The 17381-nt window shown below is 54.2% G+C and overlaps 2 protein-coding genes across 5 annotated transcripts in view; one reads left to right on the top strand and one right to left on the bottom strand.

The window, feature by feature from the left end:
- SYTL3 (synaptotagmin like 3) overlaps nt 1–5558 on the top strand; it is a 90146-nt gene extending 84588 nt beyond the window's left edge. For 3 of the 4 annotated variants that reach the window (XM_020889351.2, XM_070461510.1, XM_020889353.2), the window contains exons 13-16: nt 1639–1744; nt 2778–2883; nt 4027–4232; nt 5216–5489. In XM_020889351.2, the coding sequence (XP_020745010.2) occupies nt 1639–1744; nt 2778–2883; nt 4027–4232; nt 5216–5325 (528 nt within the window). In that variant the 3' untranslated portion in view covers nt 5326–5489. Of the gene's footprint in view, nt 1–1638; nt 1745–2777; nt 2884–4026; nt 4233–5215 lie in introns of all 4 variants that reach the window. The other variant, XM_070461511.1, reaches the window with a different exon arrangement.
- A 1037-nt stretch (nt 5559–6595) lies between these two features.
- EZR (ezrin) overlaps nt 6596–17381 on the bottom strand; it is a 44354-nt gene continuing 33568 nt past the window's right edge. The window contains exons 8-14 of the mRNA XM_020889350.2: nt 13727–13823; nt 10215–10378; nt 9830–9960; nt 9019–9179; nt 8592–8684; nt 7185–7421; nt 6596–7103 (exon numbers count right to left, since the gene is read on the bottom strand). Of these exons, the coding sequence (XP_020745009.1) occupies nt 6939–7103; nt 7185–7421; nt 8592–8684; nt 9019–9179; nt 9830–9960; nt 10215–10378; nt 13727–13823 (1048 nt within the window). The 3' untranslated portion in view covers nt 6596–6938. The remainder of the gene's footprint in view (nt 7104–7184; nt 7422–8591; nt 8685–9018; nt 9180–9829; nt 9961–10214; nt 10379–13726; nt 13824–17381) is intronic.

Below are 17381 nucleotides of genomic sequence, written 5' to 3'. Positions count from 1 at the left end.
ACAGGTGAGGAAGGGGGTTCAGGCCCAGGTGACAGCCTGGTGGATCCACATGCTTCCCAGATTTCGGGGACACCTGCTGTCAGCTCAGGAGGCTTGACCTTCTCAAGGTAAAGTCCACACCTGGAGGCAGGCAGGCTGCCGGGCAGGTGGGACTCCATCCCCTCCCAGACCTGCGGGGCTGTCGTGCGCCGTGCCTCCACCCCCAAGCAAATGCTCAGAGGTGAGAATGGCCGGACCCCGTGTCCTCAGGAAGACAGAATGGCCGGACCCCATGTCCTCAGGAAGACCAGCAGGGGTCCCAGCTCAGCTAGGCCGGGAGGGCGGGCCAGGCCGGTGGCCACGCAGGTGAGAGGCCGGGGAGAAAGGGCTGTGTTTCTTGGGGCTGCTGCTTTGCCCATGTTTCTGTGCCAAGACCCAGTATAGGGAGAGAGCACGGATGAGAAAGGGGCTCTGTCACCTCCTAAGAGGCGGCAGCAGGGTACGAGGCCACATGAGAGTCTGGCAGGGCCTTTACAAGGGCTGGGACGGGCCCCGGCGCCCTAGTCCCTGTTTTCCCCTCCAGGGCTCTGAGGGGCTGTTTTTCAGGATGCTTCTGCTTAGAAGTGGGCTTCCCTGGTGGTTCAGATGGTAAACAAAATCTGCCTGCAGTGTGGGAGACCCAGGTTCGATTTCTGGTCAGGAAGATTCCCCCAGAGAAGGGAATGACAGCCCACTCCGTGTTCTTGCCTGGAGAATTCCAGGGACAGAGGAGCATGGAGGGCTACAGTCCACGGGGTCACAGAGTCAGACAGGACTGAGTGACTTAACGCTGCACCTCTTAGAAGCAGCTCTGGTTTCTGGCCTCTACAGGGTTAAGCCTGGGCCTGGCAGTGTCCCCCCGCTCCCTGCTCCCAGCTGTTTTCTCTGTGGGGTCTGCACAACGCCCCCCCAATCCTCTCCATCCTGTGCTTGCTCTTCTCAGAACCTCAGTTTATCCTCAGACCTCCTCTTGGAATCTCTAAGGTCAGGCCAAGACGGCACTTAAATCCCCACTCCTCCGTGAAGGCTCTCCTGATTTTTCCTGCCAGATGCAGTCTACGTGCCCCCCCCCCCCCACCAGCTCCCTGTCGAGGGGCCCCATCCTGTCTTCTTCCCCCAGGATCTCATTCAGGTTAAGGCAGGCCGCCGCCAAGGCTGGTCATCTCTTTGATAAGCAGGCGAGGAGCTGAGATCCCCAGACTGAGAGGCGTCCCTCCTAATCCCAGCTGACAAACAAGTGACTCTTCATGCTGGCTCGGGGTGGGGGTCTGCTCACAGGCCCACCCTTTCGGCCCTGCCAGGAGGCAACCATGGGGTTGTCGCAGATTTCTGGAAGCTGAGGGTGGAGGCTGCTCCCTGCTGGGGGACCAGAATGAATCTAGACGCTTCTGTTCCCCTCCCCAAACCTCTCCACTCACTCACTCGCCAGGTGGGAGGCTGGCGCACCTCCTGCCCCGGTTCCTGGGCTCTCTCAGACCTGCCGAAGCTTTGCCGGGATGGGGTGGGCCACGGGGAGGTTGGAAGGGGACACTTATGGACAGCGCTGAGACAGTGAGAGGAGTCCAGAAGGTTCTGGGGGCTGGGGACACCTGCCTCTGAGCTCTGCCTCATATCCCACAGGCAGAGAAATCCGAAGACAGCCTTCCCACCAATAACGGAGAACTCGCAGTCCGAGCCAAGCTGGTCCTCCCTGCAGGGCCCAGAGAGCTCCAGGAGGCTCCAGAAGGTGGGTGGCCTCCTGCCTGCAAACATCTGTCCATCCCTGTCACTGTACCCGAGCCTGGGGCAGCAGATGGCCTGAGAGGCCGAGCCTTTCCTTTCTGCTGCCCACTGAGCACGTGTTCCAGAACACCCACCAAACCCGCGAAACCCAGCCTGCTTCTCTGGATCCCTCGACTTAGGAGGGAAATTAGTGACCAAAACCAGGCTTGTGATGCCCACTCGACGGGCCCTTAGGACGCCTGCCTGGGGGCTTCCTCCCAGGCAGCCAGCTTGCATAGTCTCTCACCGGAGAAACAGTCTGGCCATGGCCCTCTGTGTGGACCGACACCTGCATTATGGTCCAGTTCGCCTCCAACTCCAGGCTGAAGTGCCTGCCAGGCTCCCAGCGACCGGCTCCGCGCCACGTGGGCGGCGGCTGCTCAGAAGGGAGGAGGGTTCAAGGTCCTCAGCTTCACGAGGTGTAACTGACTCAGATAACGGGGGCACAGGAAAGCGGGGAGGGCGGACAGTGAAGACCGGAGAGGAAGCAATTCCCTGTTATTAGCAATGTTGTTCTCAGCTACTAAGTTGTGCAACCCCGTCGACTGCAGCACACCAGGCTTCCCTGTTAGTGATCTCCTGTTTGATAGAAGAGGGAATTCTGCTGCCCATGCTTGCAGGACCCCCAGCAGACCAATAGCTCACACCCTGTGGTCATCGTAGCCCCTGGACAGAGGTCTCTTTCCCAGCCCACTGGCTACAATTGGTTAAAGCTCCTGCTGCCTCCTCTCCTTGGCTCTTCATGCTTCTTGGCAGCTGCTGGGTGCCTGGGTTTTGAATCCTTCCCTGATGATGCAGTGGGCAGCATGTGAGCAGGGCCAGGGGAGCCATGCATGGTAGACGTGATCCTCTGCTCTCTCGTTCTGGGGACCTGAGGGTTGTAACACATCCTCTGGTTAAACTACCAGTTTCAGGGGATAGCCTTGCATGCTGTAGAAGTTTGTAGAAAGTTGTAGAAATTGTAGAAGGTTGATGGTAAATGCCAGCTTTCCTTCTAGGGACAGGAGACGAGCCATCACAGAACGGTCAGCTCTGTTTGGTGGTGCTGGGAGCCAAGAATCTACCTGTGCGGTCCGATGGCACCTTAAACTCATTTGTTAAGGGGTAGGTATTCCATTGTAATCAATCATTATTTATTGATGACCATCACACATACAGGCAGGGCTTCCCTGGTGGCTCAGATGCTGAAGGATCTGACAGTGATGCAGGAGACCCGGGTGCAATCCCTGGGTCGGGAAGATCCCCTGGAGAAGGGAACAGCTACCCACTCCAGTGTTCTTGCCTGAAGAATCCTGTGGACAGAGGAGCCTGGCGGGCTACAGTCCATGGGGTTGCAGAGAGTCAGACACGACTGAGCGACTAACACTTTCACTTTCATGACACATATGGCATTGTCCCTGTAAGGGCACACCAAAAGTGTGAGCCACTTTAAACTTATTTTAGCTTTCCTATGAAAACCCAACATAATGTGTGTTGAAGACTAGTTTCCAAGAATTCATGGGACTCAGGCATGCTGAAGCTAGATTTGGAATACGTTTTAAACTAAACCCAAATCTTATCAGTCCTTCCCATGACACCAGTGACAGCTCCGGTGACTGAGGGGAACATGCAGAAAGCAACACGGTTAGTAAATATTTCTTTTGCTTGACACTTGACATCTCCTCTTGGGGATAACTGCCTGTCTCATTCACTACGCATTTATTGGTGTCTCCAAAAGTAAAGCAAACACTGTTAATAATTATACATAACTGCTAAATCCCCAGTCAGTGACATAATGGAAGAATGACGGCTTCCCTTGTCTAGATAGAAGTGGGTTCGTGTCCTAAGCCTGCCACTTGTACGGCCTTGAGCGAGCGACTGACTTAGCCCTCCTGGATTTCTTTTGTCTGAGAACAGGGTTAAAGGAGATAACGTGTGTGCAGAGTGCTGCTCCCTGGGTAGCCTCCTTGTGGCCTGATGGTGGTCACACCGAGGAGGCAGATTAAGCCTAGGGCCACGTGGCCCAGAATCCCAAAGCACCCTTAATCCTCGGAGCAGAATTCGACTCTAAAAGTTGGAATATCCTGGTGAGAGATCACAGAGCCAGGTCTCACAATTCCCATGCTCGCTCCTTGCTTACAGGTTTTGTTCTGCGGTGGGTTTATGAGCACTTTCTGAGCACTTGGTCTCACCAAGGAGCAAGTAGCAGCAGGGAGCGGGGCTCGTGGCGGGCCGAGCTTACGTGTTTTTGATTGTTTGCCTGTGCAGCTGTCTCACTCTGCCAGACCAACAGAGGTTGAGACTCAAGTCCCCCGTCCTGAAGAAGCAAGCCTGTCCCCAGTGGAAGCATTCCTTCGTTTTCAAAGGCGTCACCCCTTCGCAGCTGAGGCAGTCCAGCCTAGAACTGACTGTTTGGGACCAGGCCACCTTCGGGGTGAATGACCGCTTCCTGGGAGGTGCCAGGCTTGGTTTGAGTAAGTCTGTCTGATCTTTAGTGACCATTCTAACATTCATACCATTAAAAAGAAAAACTTTCCATGGTGGCAGGTAACTTAATTGGCTTTGAAACTGCCTGGTGGTTTAGTCACTAAGTTGTGTCCGACTCTTGCGACCCCATGGACTGTAGCCTGCCAGGCTCCTCTGTCCATGGGCTTCTCCAGGCAAGAATACTGGAGTGGGTTGCCTTTTCCTTACCCACCATAAATGGCAGTTAGTCTAGTTTTTACAGCTGAGTGGTAATACAGCAAAGTATTTCAACGATTTAAATCGGATTTAGATCTGCTAAAGAAACAAAAAATTACAGGTCTCAAAATGGGCTGGGTACAGCCTTTGCTTTTGTTTCTGGCATCATTCATGAAAGGATTATTTTTTTAAAGGAGAATATCTTCTTAACCCAAACAAACGGCAATTCAGAAATGATTTCATTAACGGAGCGAGTGCTGCTGGCTTTTCCTGGGGCAGCAAGGCTCCCAAAATGCTATGATGACCAGGATATCCAGACACACTCCCAGGGCCTCTGAGACCACGGGGGAGAAACCAGACTCACGGTTAGATTAGTTTTAAAAGGAACCCTGTCCACAGCACCCTCTTCTCACAGAGGGCTGCTCCTCTCTGCGAGCTAGCCTGGGCCTGGTTGGTCTGGCTCCCTGCCCGTCTGCAGCCACAGTGATGTATTAAGACCTTTGACCCCCTTCTGGAAGAAACCACCCAAAGCTGTCCTCTCCTCACTTCCAAACCACAGGGAAGACGCCTCAGGCTTTTGGAGGCCTGTCGGCCCCTGGGGAGCACACCTGAGCATGCCCACACCTGCTGTTGGGGGTGGGTCCTCTCCCTTACTCGCTGGCAGGGCACATTTTCATATGGTCTGAAGTTGCAGAGAAAAGGTACTTTCCACTTTGCTGAGAAGGGCCGGTGGGCATCCCTCAGCCATCACTAACCTGTCCCTTCATTCACACAGAGGAGGACCAGCCCGGCGGTGCACACACAAGCTCACAGGCAAAGCTCCAGTGGCAGAAAGTTCTTTCCAGCCCCAACCTGTGGACAGACATGACCCTCATCCTGCGCTGACTGCTGCTCAGGTGCTGCGGGGCTGGGTGTGGACACGTGCTGGGCGGGGTCCCTCACAGTGTGAACCTGCCCGTCTGTAGCCAGCCCACCACTGAGATGTTCTTCCAGACCCTTCCGTGTGTATTTAAGTTAAACAGATCAATAATCGATGCATACACCTTGCTCTCAGGTTGGTTGTCTGTGCTTTGGGAGATGTACAAAATGACCAGATTTCAATAAATGTTCACCAGCTACCCTGGTTCCCCTGTGCTTAGCAAATAGTGAACTTATGTGTCTCAAAGAGGAAAGACCATGGTGAGTATTTAATTCCTTCCCCCTTGGCTGTGGAAAACTGTTTCTGGAGGCGATCAGCTGGGGGTCATTTTGGCCAGGTAAGGGTCACCTGAGGAATGCCGGCCTCTCAGCGCAGCTGCCAGCCTGTGCAGACAGCGGGTCAGAGAAAGGCCCCTTGCCACTCCAGCGCCTGCCTGGAGACACCTGCTGCTGCCTCCTGCCTTGGGTTCATCCCCGCAGGACGTCTCAAGGGGAAAGGACAGGAAGGCCGGGAATGAGCAGACAGCTACCGGCTCTTCGCAGGCGTGCTGGGGAGCAGGAGGAGGTCGGAGCAGGTTCTGCCTGTGGACCTAACCAGGTCAGAAGGGCCCTCACGGCTGGTGTCCGAGTTATCTGAACAGCCTGTGTGGCTGTCGCAGCTCTGATAGAAAATTCAAATGCGCGCATAGTCAGTTACACACAAAAAGAACACTAAAAGCAAAACCAAAAAAAAAAAAAGTAATTTCCCAGATGTGAAGACAGCAGTCAACCAGCCTCCTTACTGCCCTCAGGTCATGTCAGATTCAGGGCCGTGGTTTTTAATATGTAATTCTTTTATTATTCTGTAAAAGGTAACAAAATATACAGAATGAAACTTTCCCTTTTTTAAACTAATGTTACAAACCCACGTTATCACTTACATATAAATACTATGCTCTATAGCTGATCATTATTTAGGTGTGTAAGTCCAACAATGTAGCCCTCTACCTGTTAAGCAAAAAAAAAAAAAAAAAATCCAGAGTGCAGTATCCAGCATTGTTTATCCTGAGGAATCGAATGATCACAGGATTTCGTCAACTGAAGGCCTGGAGGAAGGAAATGGCGTGCGTGCATAAGGGAGTGCGTCAAACTTTTCACCCTTCAAAAAACAAATATACAGAGGTGGATCCTTCATAGAAATCAAGAAGAAAATCAATTTCAGCTAATTTCAGATAGAAAAAAAGTATGGCACAGAATATAAGCCACGATGTGGTTTTAATTATACTGAATCTGTATCACACATGCCAGCATGGAGGAGTTAGTTATTTCAGACTTTACAGGCATCTTTCCTTAATTGATTTCATCCTGCTCCAAGCAAAAAAAAACAAAACAGGAAATGATTCAATAAAAATAAAAAGAATCAGGCCTGTTTGGCACTATGATACAATTGGAAAAAATAAACCAGGGAAACTGCCGCCGGTCCCAGCCCCAGAACATTCCCACTGAAGTAACTGCTCTCTTGGTAAAGGACCCGGAGCCGGGAGAGGGGGTGGCGGCCGCAGGGCCGGGGGCGGCGCGGGGCGGAGCCGAGGCCCGGCCCCTCACATGGCCTCGAACTCGTCGATGCGCTGCTTGGTGTTGCCTTGCCGGATCTGCCGCAGCGTCTTGTACTTGTCCCGGCCTTGCCTCATGTTCTCGTTGTGGATGATGTCATTGTGGGTCCGCTTGTTCTCGTCTCTGGCCTGGGACAGCTCACTGGTCAGAGTCTGCAAGGGGAAGCAGCCCGTGGTCAGCTCCATGACCCACCCGGGGCGCCCCCCCACCCCCGCCCGGCCCCCGGCCCTCACCATCAGCTGCCGCTGCACGCGCTCATTCTTCTCGGCCTCGGTGATGCGCTTCTCCTCGTTGCGGTCGTCCAGGATGCCCTCGCTGGACAGCTCGGCGCTCAGCTCCGTGCCCTCCTCCTGCGGGCCCTCATGCACGTGGTAGTTCACCGGCTCGTACGCCGGCGGCGGCGGGGGCGCGGTCATCACCAGGTGCAGCTCCTCCCGGGTCTTCACCAGGTCATCCTGGGCTTCCTTGGCCTTTGGAAGCAGATTGAGAGGCAGGTGAGAACTTTCACAGAGAACCTCGGGCTTGAATCCTTACGAACCACCTTTTAACTGAAGGCCCACTGTCCCTGCGGAGAGCAAGATCCTGCACCCTCCCTTCCCCCGCCGGCTAGATGTGGCGGGCTGCAGCAGCGCCGAGCTGAGGGCTAGGCTCTGGCTGACCTGGTGGCCGGTCCACCGTCTGTGCAGCTGCCCCCAGGTCTGGAGACCCGGGTCAACGGCGCCCGCGGCACTGAGAGAACGTAGACACTTTTCTAAGTACTATAACTTCTTTACAGTCCCTGTATGTGCTTATTGTATATACTTTTGAAAAAAATATGATGAAGCCCTCTAGCCACTAAAGGCTTTTTGATGTTGGATTTTACTTTCCCCCAGTGGCAGGCTGGGCATTGCTTACCAAGCTCCTCCCTGCCTGTCAGCAGGTGGTTCACACCCTTTCTCACCCCATAATCCTTCCAGCAGCTTGGGCGGGGGTGGGGGGAGACACTGCACCACCATCCTGACTCTGGAGATGTGTTTAGTTTGTACCTGTTTTGAAACCCACTTCTCTCATTTAATACTTCAGCACTTTCCTCAAAAACCCAAGGACCAGAGTCTTCTGGACACAACTCGGGTTGGGGGATGGGGGTCCCCCATGAAGGGGAGGGGGCCGCCGCAGGTGAGGAAGTGTGGAAAAGGGCTGGTGAGGGGAGAGGAGCCCCGCAGCCTGGCAGAGGTCCACCCTCCGAACTCAGTGGCAGCCCCCGGGGAACCGTGCAGTCTGCTGGCCGGAAGGATGCGGGGCTATTACAGCAGCAACTGACTAAACCCCTGGGTGGGGGGTTTGGATACCCCACAAGCTCGTCCTGGCTCTGCAACAGGGAACCGAGCCTCAGAGGTGAGGCTGCCCACCCGCGGCACAGGAAGGAGTAGCCAGAGGTGGACTCGCGGGGGCTGGAGACCCCCAGGGTGCAGGTCTTCCCCCGCACCGCGGGGAGGCATGTTCCGAGCGGCAGAAGGGCTCAGGGCCGGGACTCTGGGCGTCCTGGGGGCACCCATGTAATCTGACTTAAAGCTAGTTCCCAACGGGGCGTCCAGAAGCGTCCGGGAGCCCAGAAGGTGGTGTCCCGGCTGAGCCCCCGCCCGCCGGCGCCCTGCGCTCACCCGAAGCTGCCACTCTTCCACCTCGTTCTCCTTGCGCCGCCGCGCCTCCTCCAGGAGGGCAATCTTGGCCGTGTACTCCGCAAGCTCCGTGGCCTGGGGAAGAAACGGAAGCCCAGATTATTTCCAGAACGGTTTCAGCATGCCACTCGTGAAGGAAGAGTCACATATTTTGGTATATGGTGCCCCATCCCTGGCCGGCGGTGTCCATCGCCCGCAGTGTCTGAGGCTGTGCCTCGCCAGGGCTGCCGAGTCCATCCCCCCACCCAAGGCCCAACCACTGCGGGGCTCCCTCCCCACCGGCCACCTTACACCCTCAGATCACTTTACAGCCCCGCCGTAATGTACAAATGATCATCAGGCAGGTGTCACTCTGCCAGTCCCCAGGGGCAGCCTCCCTGTAACTCAGCACGAGGCCAGAGGCTCCTACCAGCTGCTCCTGGCTCTTGATCTGGTCGGCTGCTTGCTTCTCCAGCTCCTCCTTGGCGCGCAGCGCGGCCAGGCGGTCAGCCTCCAGGCGCCCCGCCTCTTCCTGGGCCCGCTTCCTCTCCTCCTCCAGCTTCAGGGCTCTCTGGATCTGGTCGGAGAGCTCTAGAGAGAGCGCAGAACCAGAGCTGCTTGAGGTGCGGTCGGGAACCCCTCAAATCCTGCCTTGATTTCCCCCCAGGGAACCAGGTGGGCCTGTGGCAGGAATCATCCCTATGCTGCAGAGTAGGGGACCGGGTCCAGGGCCACTCCTACCAAAGACCCTGCGGGGAACACTGGGCGACTGGTTCCTCAGGGCACAGAAGACCACATCCCCACGGTGAGGACACCCCCCCCCCCCCCCCCCCGGCTGGCTGAATCCTCTCCCGGCTGCTCTCCTCAAACTCAGGAGATCGGGACCGCTCCCCCGGCTCTCGGCTTAGAAGGTGGGCTATGCAGCAGGGCTCGGCTGAGCTCGGCAGAGCGCTCCGCCTCCTCGAACCTCCGCATCCTCATCAGGAACAGGGAAATAATTCAAAGCTTACCCCACCGGACCCCGGGGAAATTTAAAAGGTTTACGTCCAGCAGCATTCGGCACAGAACCCACAGAACTAGCTTCTAATCCCAATCACCACTTTATCACGTCTCTTCTGAAAGTCTCTACTTTGGGTGTGAGCTTAACAGAGAGGGGTCCCTCCGGGTTGCCTGTGTGCCCACCAACCGACCCTCCCATCACAACCGGACCAGAGCCCCTCCTCCTAGGAGGCCCCGCCCACCTTTCTCCGCCTTCCTGGTTTTTTCCTCGTAGTCCTGAAGCCTGAGCATCAGCTCCTCCTTCTCACGCATCATCTGCTCTTTTTCTCTCTCCACGGTTTCTCTCCTCTTCTTCTCGGTTTCCAACTGCTGCCTGTTTCCAGGAGGGGAAGGTAAGCATGGTGTCCACACAGCAGCCTGCTCACCCCAGCCCCTCACCGACCCCAGGCCCGTCCACCCGGCAGGGGACACAGGCGACAGCACTGACCCCAGCCGCCCTGATGGCTCCCCGCCTCAGGGGGCCCGCACACTGGGATCCCCGCCCCGCCGTCGCCCCGCCCCCGTCGCCGTCGCCCCGTCGCCGTCGCCCCGCCCCCGCCCCCCGTCGCCCCCGCCCCGCCCCCTCACCTCTCCAGCTGCTTCTGGTGCTTCTCCTCGCGGGCCTGGGCCTTCATCTGCTGCACCTCAATGGTGTCGGGCTTCCGGCGGCGCATGTACAGCTCGTGGTTCCCCATGCAGAGCTGCAGGATCCGCTTGTTGATCCGCAGGCGGGGCGCATAGAACACGAAGTCCTGCGGGACAGAGCAGCGTGGACGCTGACTTGGGGATGCGGGGTCTCTGGCTTGCTTCTCCCAAAACCGACCCCGCCCAGTGGAAAGCCGCTGACCCCAGCGAGCGAGGCGGGGGCGGTCCTCGGTGCCAGGGGGCGAGCATCCTCTAGGACAAGCAGAGGGATCATGTGCGGTCAGCGCACGCCTGTGTGTGCACACACAGGAACCCCACGGCTGGACCAGCGGCTGACATGCTCCTCTGACCTCTCCAGCCCCTGGTGGCCCCACCCCTGATTCCTGCTTGAACAGCGCAACTTCTCCTATTTGAATTTGTCTCCTCCGCATCAACCTTTCACTTCCCACCACTGCCAGCGCACCGACTGGGGCATCGCTGGAGCTTCAGCGCCAGCCGGGCAGCTCCAGGACCCTGTACAAATGGCCTGGTGCCCGTGAAGGCCTTCGGGCCGAGCCCCCTTCCCCTCAGCTGCGCCCTCACTGGGAGCAGGCCTCCGCGGTCCCCCCTCGGCGTATCACGTCCAATCCCACATGCCCGCGGCTGTCACTTCGGTGCCCACTGCGGCCGACGGGAGACATCAGCCATGGGGGCTGCCAGCGCCTCACCCTACTGGCCTGTCCTACTATCTTCCACCCCGAGTCAGCCTCTTGGCGCTCTGGGCCATGTTCGCGCACCTCTGCTTTGCCGGGACCAAACCCACGCTCTGTTTACGGGTGTCCAGTGTACACCTACTTGCAGGGTGACAGTTCACGCGGCCCTGCTGTGTCTGACCCCATGACCCTGGGCAAGTCCCTCCGCCACTCTGAGAGCCTCAGCATCTTCAGCTATACAATCAGCGGCTTTGTTGTCAGGACTGAGTCACAACATATTCCCAGGAACTGAGAAAGGCATCTGGCACAGTGAAAGCTGGCTGGTACAAGAAACGCCTGGCTCAGACTTCGGGCTGCCTTACGACACCACTACTGGAAAGCCTTCTTGAAAACAACAGAAATCACAGCACCCAAGGGCTTCCCGACTCTGGGACCGCATGGGTCTGGGACACAGTCTTCTTTCTTGGCTCCTGGTCACCCGTGTGACTAACACAGGTGACAGAGGGACAGTGTGGTTTAGAAACTCTGCCTAAAAGTTAGAGTCATCTGCTTCCTCTTCCTGCTTTCCTTGCTCTTGGGAACCACAGCACCCTTCGCATCCAGACTGGAACAGGGGAGGGTGGCCTGAAACAAGGACCAGCCCTCCTGAAGCCTACAGGAACCTGCCAGGCGGGCTGGTCGACACGCCCAGGAAGGGCTCAGTCTCTCCACCTGTCCCCAAATGCAGGGGAGGGAGTGATGGCAAGCCCCAGAGCCCACGGACTTCCTGGGCAGGGCTCTCCTTGGGGTTTCACACGCTTGTTATTAAGTCATCGGGTTTCCCAAGGAGCAGGGAGAAGCAGGTATTTTTATCACCCACCTTTCTCCTGTTACACAGGGGAAAGCCACCTCTCGTGACTGCACAGCCCTGCTACCCAGGTAGATCCTGGCTGTGGTTCCCAAGTATTTGCAAAGAAACTAATGAAAAATGTCACTTAAAGAGAAAAACAAACAAACAAACCAAGGGTCAGAACTGCAGGTGAAGCTCCCGGAGAACACAGCCGCCCGGACACAGAGCTGTGAGTGCGGGGATGGCGAGAGCACTGGCGCACGGGAGACAGGAAATGCCTGCGCTGCCTGTGCAGGTGGCCAGTTTCTGACTTCAAGTTAAAAACCAAAGGCTAACATTCAGAGATTTCTAAATCCATGTCTCCAGTCCAGGCCTCCTGATGCAACTCAGGGCAGGCTGTCTAACTCTGGCAGAGAATGAGATCCTCAAAACGGAAACCAGGAATGCTTGAGGAAAGTGAATCCAAGGTCCCAAGGAAGCAGGTGAGCCTCTGGGCTGCTCCCTGCTTCCATCGGCTGGGCAGGGCCTGCCGTCAAGGGCAGGTCTCTACCCTTCTGCTTTTCCATGGGGCACGCACCAGAGGCCCTTTTCCAAGGGGAGCCAGCTGTCTCAGCCCAAAGCAGGCACCATTCATGACCGGAAGGTCCCAGCATAGGAGTCAACATGTGGCGCCAAACTGGGGTATCTGAGCGGCTGGCCGGGAGGAGGAGCCGCCTGGCCAGGGCGCAGGGCTGGGGGCTCAGCTGGGGGCTCCCTGGGGGTGCTGCCCTCCACATGGGCTCAGGGGTCCCTCCCCGTGTGGTACAGTGACCTTTGGATTTCTGCATTTGTTGTTAAGTGCAATGACGCTGTTAAATCCACTGCCAGAGGGCACTGCCCTCATTTCCCCGGTTTCATCTCTCCACTGGTGTCCATACCTCCTGGGGCGGGACCCGCCGTGCTCCGCTGTGCCCACCATCCTACAGTCAGTCGCACCTGACACGCAGCACACAACCTGCAAAGGTCTCTCCCTTTTTCCCCCTTTAAGTGACGGCTTCACATAAAACCAGATTATAGTAAAAGTACACTCGGCTAATTCAACCCAGTGCATTACAATTGCCTCTGCTTGGGAGTTTATGATTATATCCTTCCAGCTTTGCAAAAGCTAAACTTAAACCCAATTTGAAAGCACATACAACTTAATTCTTCAACAGTCTACCTAGAATTCCTACTTCTGTCCGTAAACTTCTTAAAAAAGGCTCTGAACAATCAGTAACATCTCAAGTGCAGCCTGTACCAGGTCTCAAGCTCTCCTCGCCACCCCACGTCACCGCCCACATCACGCGGGTACACTATGACCCTTGGTTCGTGGTGCCGCATATTAATGTGACCTGTTACCATGGCGCCTGAGAATCTGTATTAAACACTTGTTTCATTTAAAACAAATGTTCAACTACTCATGGAGCAGGAGTCAAGAGTTTGCAAACAGCAGGAGTACTGAAACTGTCTCTCGGTAAGGACAATACTTGGCCCCATGGTGTTCAGACCTCTGGTTTTCCCTTAGGACTGACCCCCATGGGAGGAACAGCTGGATAGCAATGCTACATGCCGACCCTTGAGCATTAGCCATCAGCAAGCGCACCAAGTCCAGGAGGGCGCCCAGCCTCACGCTGTTACCTGTGGAACCAAAATTACCCAAGACATGAAGTCCTTTTCCGAACCGTAATTTTGGTAAAATTCACAACAGGCTCTAAGAAGGGTTAAGAGAACTCCTTCAAGCGGCAGTTTTTTTAAGAACAGATTTCCGAGTAGAAAACAAACTCCTCCCCTCTGCCACCACCCTCCCACAGGTAGTTCTGAAATCACTGGCTTCTTGTCACACACAGAAATCTGTTGTCTTGGAGACACATTTGGCTGCCAGAATGAAACAGCAACGGTAACTGTCATGGACTTACTGGAGCCTTCTTGTCGATGGGCTTAATGACAAACTTCTTGTCATTGAAAGAGATGTTCCTGATCTCGCTCCATGGAAAGCCAATCTTTGGGGTCAACCTAAGGTTCAAAAAAAAAAAAAAAAAAGGGTAGGAGAAGTTAGATATGTACTTGGATTGGCTAAGAAAGGTTTGCAAACCCATTCTTAATTGTTTTTAGTTCAATTACAAAAAGCATAAAGCGAGCCCAAGAATCACAACATGTAATATCCATCATAACCAAGACAGCTGCCACCTGTGCTGGGCAAGCTGACAGGTGGGGGTCAGTCAGCATGGAACTCTATGAGGCCTGAATAATGCTCCCATTTAACACATCTTTCTCAGTGACTGCGGCCATCTCCCGGCTTGTAATCTTGAGGTCGACTTGGATGCCTAACCAAGCACATCCCTTCATCCTTTGAAACCTCTCTTACAACCATCCTTTGCAATTCATTCCCACATCACCACCCTGACACCTCTCACGTGCCGGCAGCCTAATCAAGTCCCTAGTTGCTGGAACCCTACTTCCCGTCTGCCTGTCTGATTAATGTCCCGTTTGTTTACTCCATTCCCCTCCTCAAAAATGCCAACACGGCCCTAACCTCACCCGGTTTCTAAAGATGAAACCCACAGTCCTTAACTTAGTATCCAAGAGCCTTCTGACTGAGACCCAGCGGCAGGGTTCAGCCCATCCTATCAACACAGGGTTCACTGCCTGCCACCCCCTGCCTGGAAGGGTCTCCCACCTCCCTCCCCCACCATTCCTGGACCTGCAGAGCTCAGGCCAGCTCATTCTCCCTCTTGCGACAGCCCTTCTCCTCTCCAGGTGCCATCCCTTATACTACGCGAACTATTCTTGTGTTATTCACATTACTGCATTATTACTGAGCTCTCTGAAAACCAGGCAGGTTCACATTCTGATGGCCAAGAGCATGTCCTGCGTTTCCCAAACACGCTCTACCCAGAGCAGCTGCTCACAAATGGAGAAGGAAAGCGCTTGGCATGGTTCAAGTCCAGTGTTTCCTTGCTGATTGTGTCTGGGTGGTCGCCTCATTGCTGAAAGTGGGGGTGTTCAAGTCCCCCTCTGTCACTGTATTGGTGTCTGTTTCTCCCTTCAGAACATCTGTTTGCCCTCAGGTGCTCTGATGCTGGGTGCATGTATGTGTACAACTGTTACATCTTCTTGGTGAGCTGAGGGCATGGTGTGGATTCAGCTCCTCTGGTTCTCATTTGCATGATGCACGTCCTCCTGGCGGGCCAGACACCTTCCTGGACGCGTTCCAGGCCAGCGTTCGGATCATACACCCTAAAGAGCGCCCCACTGAGGTCCTACTCAGTCACGACTCGTCCACTCTGGGTTTTTAATTAGCATTCCTGGGAAGGCTCACTGTATAAATTTAAAACCATGTTGCTCTATGAACTTTGTAATTCCCACCCTATTCTATTTTCCGCCTGCTTGGGAGACAGAGCCCCCGCCACCCCCCCAGGAGGAGTGACAAGGATGGGAGGGTACCATCCCCCTCCCCAGAGGGGAAACAAAGCCCCTCCTCTGGAGCCCTTTTCCAGCTTTTGCCTGGAGGAATCCTCCACCCTATTCTTGCAACACATTTACCATGGATACCTTTCCAGAAGTAAGGACAGATCCTCAAGGCATCTTTCAAAGATGCTGCTGTCAAACAAAAACAGTCCTTGCCTGTGAGCCTAAACCTCCAATTTAGGAAAGGAAAAGGGCGGAGGCCTACACTGCCTACCAGCATGTTTAACCAAAAACAGACGGGCAATGTAGGTCCTGCTGTGACAACACAAGCTGAGTCGAGGCAGTGGGGGTGGCCTCTGAAGGCCGGGAGAGGGCACCTAAGCCTCTTCTGGGACCCGGGAGTCAGGGCACTGGCCAGGCTGTGGTTTAAGGGTCAAGCCCTTCTGGTACACATCCTTTTGCAGGTGTTCTCCTATAGGACCACCAGTGCCCGCTGAAACAGATCTGGTTAGCACTTCAAAGCACTCAAAAAAGCATGCAAGGAGTTTGCTTGTTCAGTTACTATGAGATATATATATATAATGCTATTTAGTAGTTTAGTTGTGAATGACTCTTGCCAACCCCAAGGGCTGTAGCCCGCCTGGCTCTCAGTCCGTGGGATTTCCCAGGCAAGAATACTGGAGTGGGTTGCCATTTCCTCCTCCAGGGGAATCTTTCCAACCCAGGGATCGAACCCGAGTTTCCTGCCTTGGCAGGCGGATTCTTGACTACTAAGCCACCGGGGAAGCCCTATCATTTAAAGTCACATCTTGTTTACAGGTCTCTGAACACTGGAAAGGAACTCAGCACATCATCTGTCCCTGCCATGGACGTCAGCCTCTGTCCTTCCACGGAAAAGCCGTGAAGGAGAGACAGCAGGCAGGCATCAGCTGCTTCAGAACACATGGCCAGCGTGCTGGGAAGGGCAGAGGTGCTAGAACCAGCCTCAGCCGTGCAGTCAGCACTGCGGACCGGGCTTCCAATGCCCTGAACTTTCAAGAGCCAGTGATTTGTTCTCTGGCTCCTAGTTTTATCTGGGTCTCTCCAGTTTTTAACACAGAAAACTTGGACCTTCAGGCTCGACAGGCATGTTTCTCTCAAGAGCTGGGCACCCTGTCTCCATGGCCTCCAGCTTCTGCTCTCTGCTGTACCTGCAAAGTTTATCTTTGTAAGACTGAAACCTCATATAACAATTTAGAGTCTCCATAAACATGACTGTAGGGACAAAGATGAGGACTAAATGCGAAATTTCTGACTCACTCCTGAGTTACAGAACCTCCTTTAATTCTTGACCATAATTGTAAGCCAACAAAGGTTTTTCTTCTTCTTTTTTTTTTTTTTGAGTTTACTTACAGGACACAAACAGAAAAAGACCCACAGAGAAGATTTCTAAAGGATTTGTAAGTCTGTTTTGTACATGTGCTCAGTTATGTCCGACTCTTTGTGACCCCATGGACTGTAGCTCCTCAGTTCATGGGATTATCCTGGAAAGAATACTGGAATGGGTTGCCATGTCCTCCTCCAGGGGATCTTTCCATCCCAGGAATCGAACCTGCATCTCTTATGTCTCCTACCTAGGCAGGCAGATTCTTTACCACTGCGCCACCTGGGAAGCCCAAGTCTGTCCTTACTTAGGCATAAAAAAATTTTTAAGTATAATTCGAGAATAACAGGGAACCAGAGCTCTTTGGAGAAACAGCCAATTCAAGGACTGGAGCAGAATCTGGGATATCTGGAGGTGCCGGAAAGGAAGAAGTGACTTGAAAATCAGGGGTCAGAGGAGGGCATAGGCACCAACTCAAAGGAGCTCCAAAAAGCAAATCTCAAACAATCTGAGCAACGAAGTAACTGTTTACGTTATGATCCGTTGACGAAAACACATACCCATAAGTCCATATTAATATCAATAACTAAACAATAAATGGGAGAGGAGAAAGTGGCTCCTTTTAGAATGCCATTAATATCTGTAAACAAAATGATTATTAAAAAAAAATTCACCACTTCTCATACCACAGTAATAACTGCTTTATGCAAGTCTCAACAATGGATGTAGAATAGCTACAAGTATAATGAATAGGATATTCACTAGACTTCTCCCCTAAATATACTTACCAGTCTCAAAAA

The sequence above is a fragment of the Odocoileus virginianus genome, chromosome 34 (genome assembly GCF_023699985.2).
Source record: "Odocoileus virginianus isolate 20LAN1187 ecotype Illinois chromosome 34, Ovbor_1.2, whole genome shotgun sequence".
Lineage (NCBI taxonomy): Eukaryota > Metazoa > Chordata > Mammalia > Artiodactyla > Cervidae > Odocoileus > Odocoileus virginianus.
Note: the sequence above shows the minus strand (reverse complement) of the source record. Positions and strands in the feature narration are given on the sequence as shown.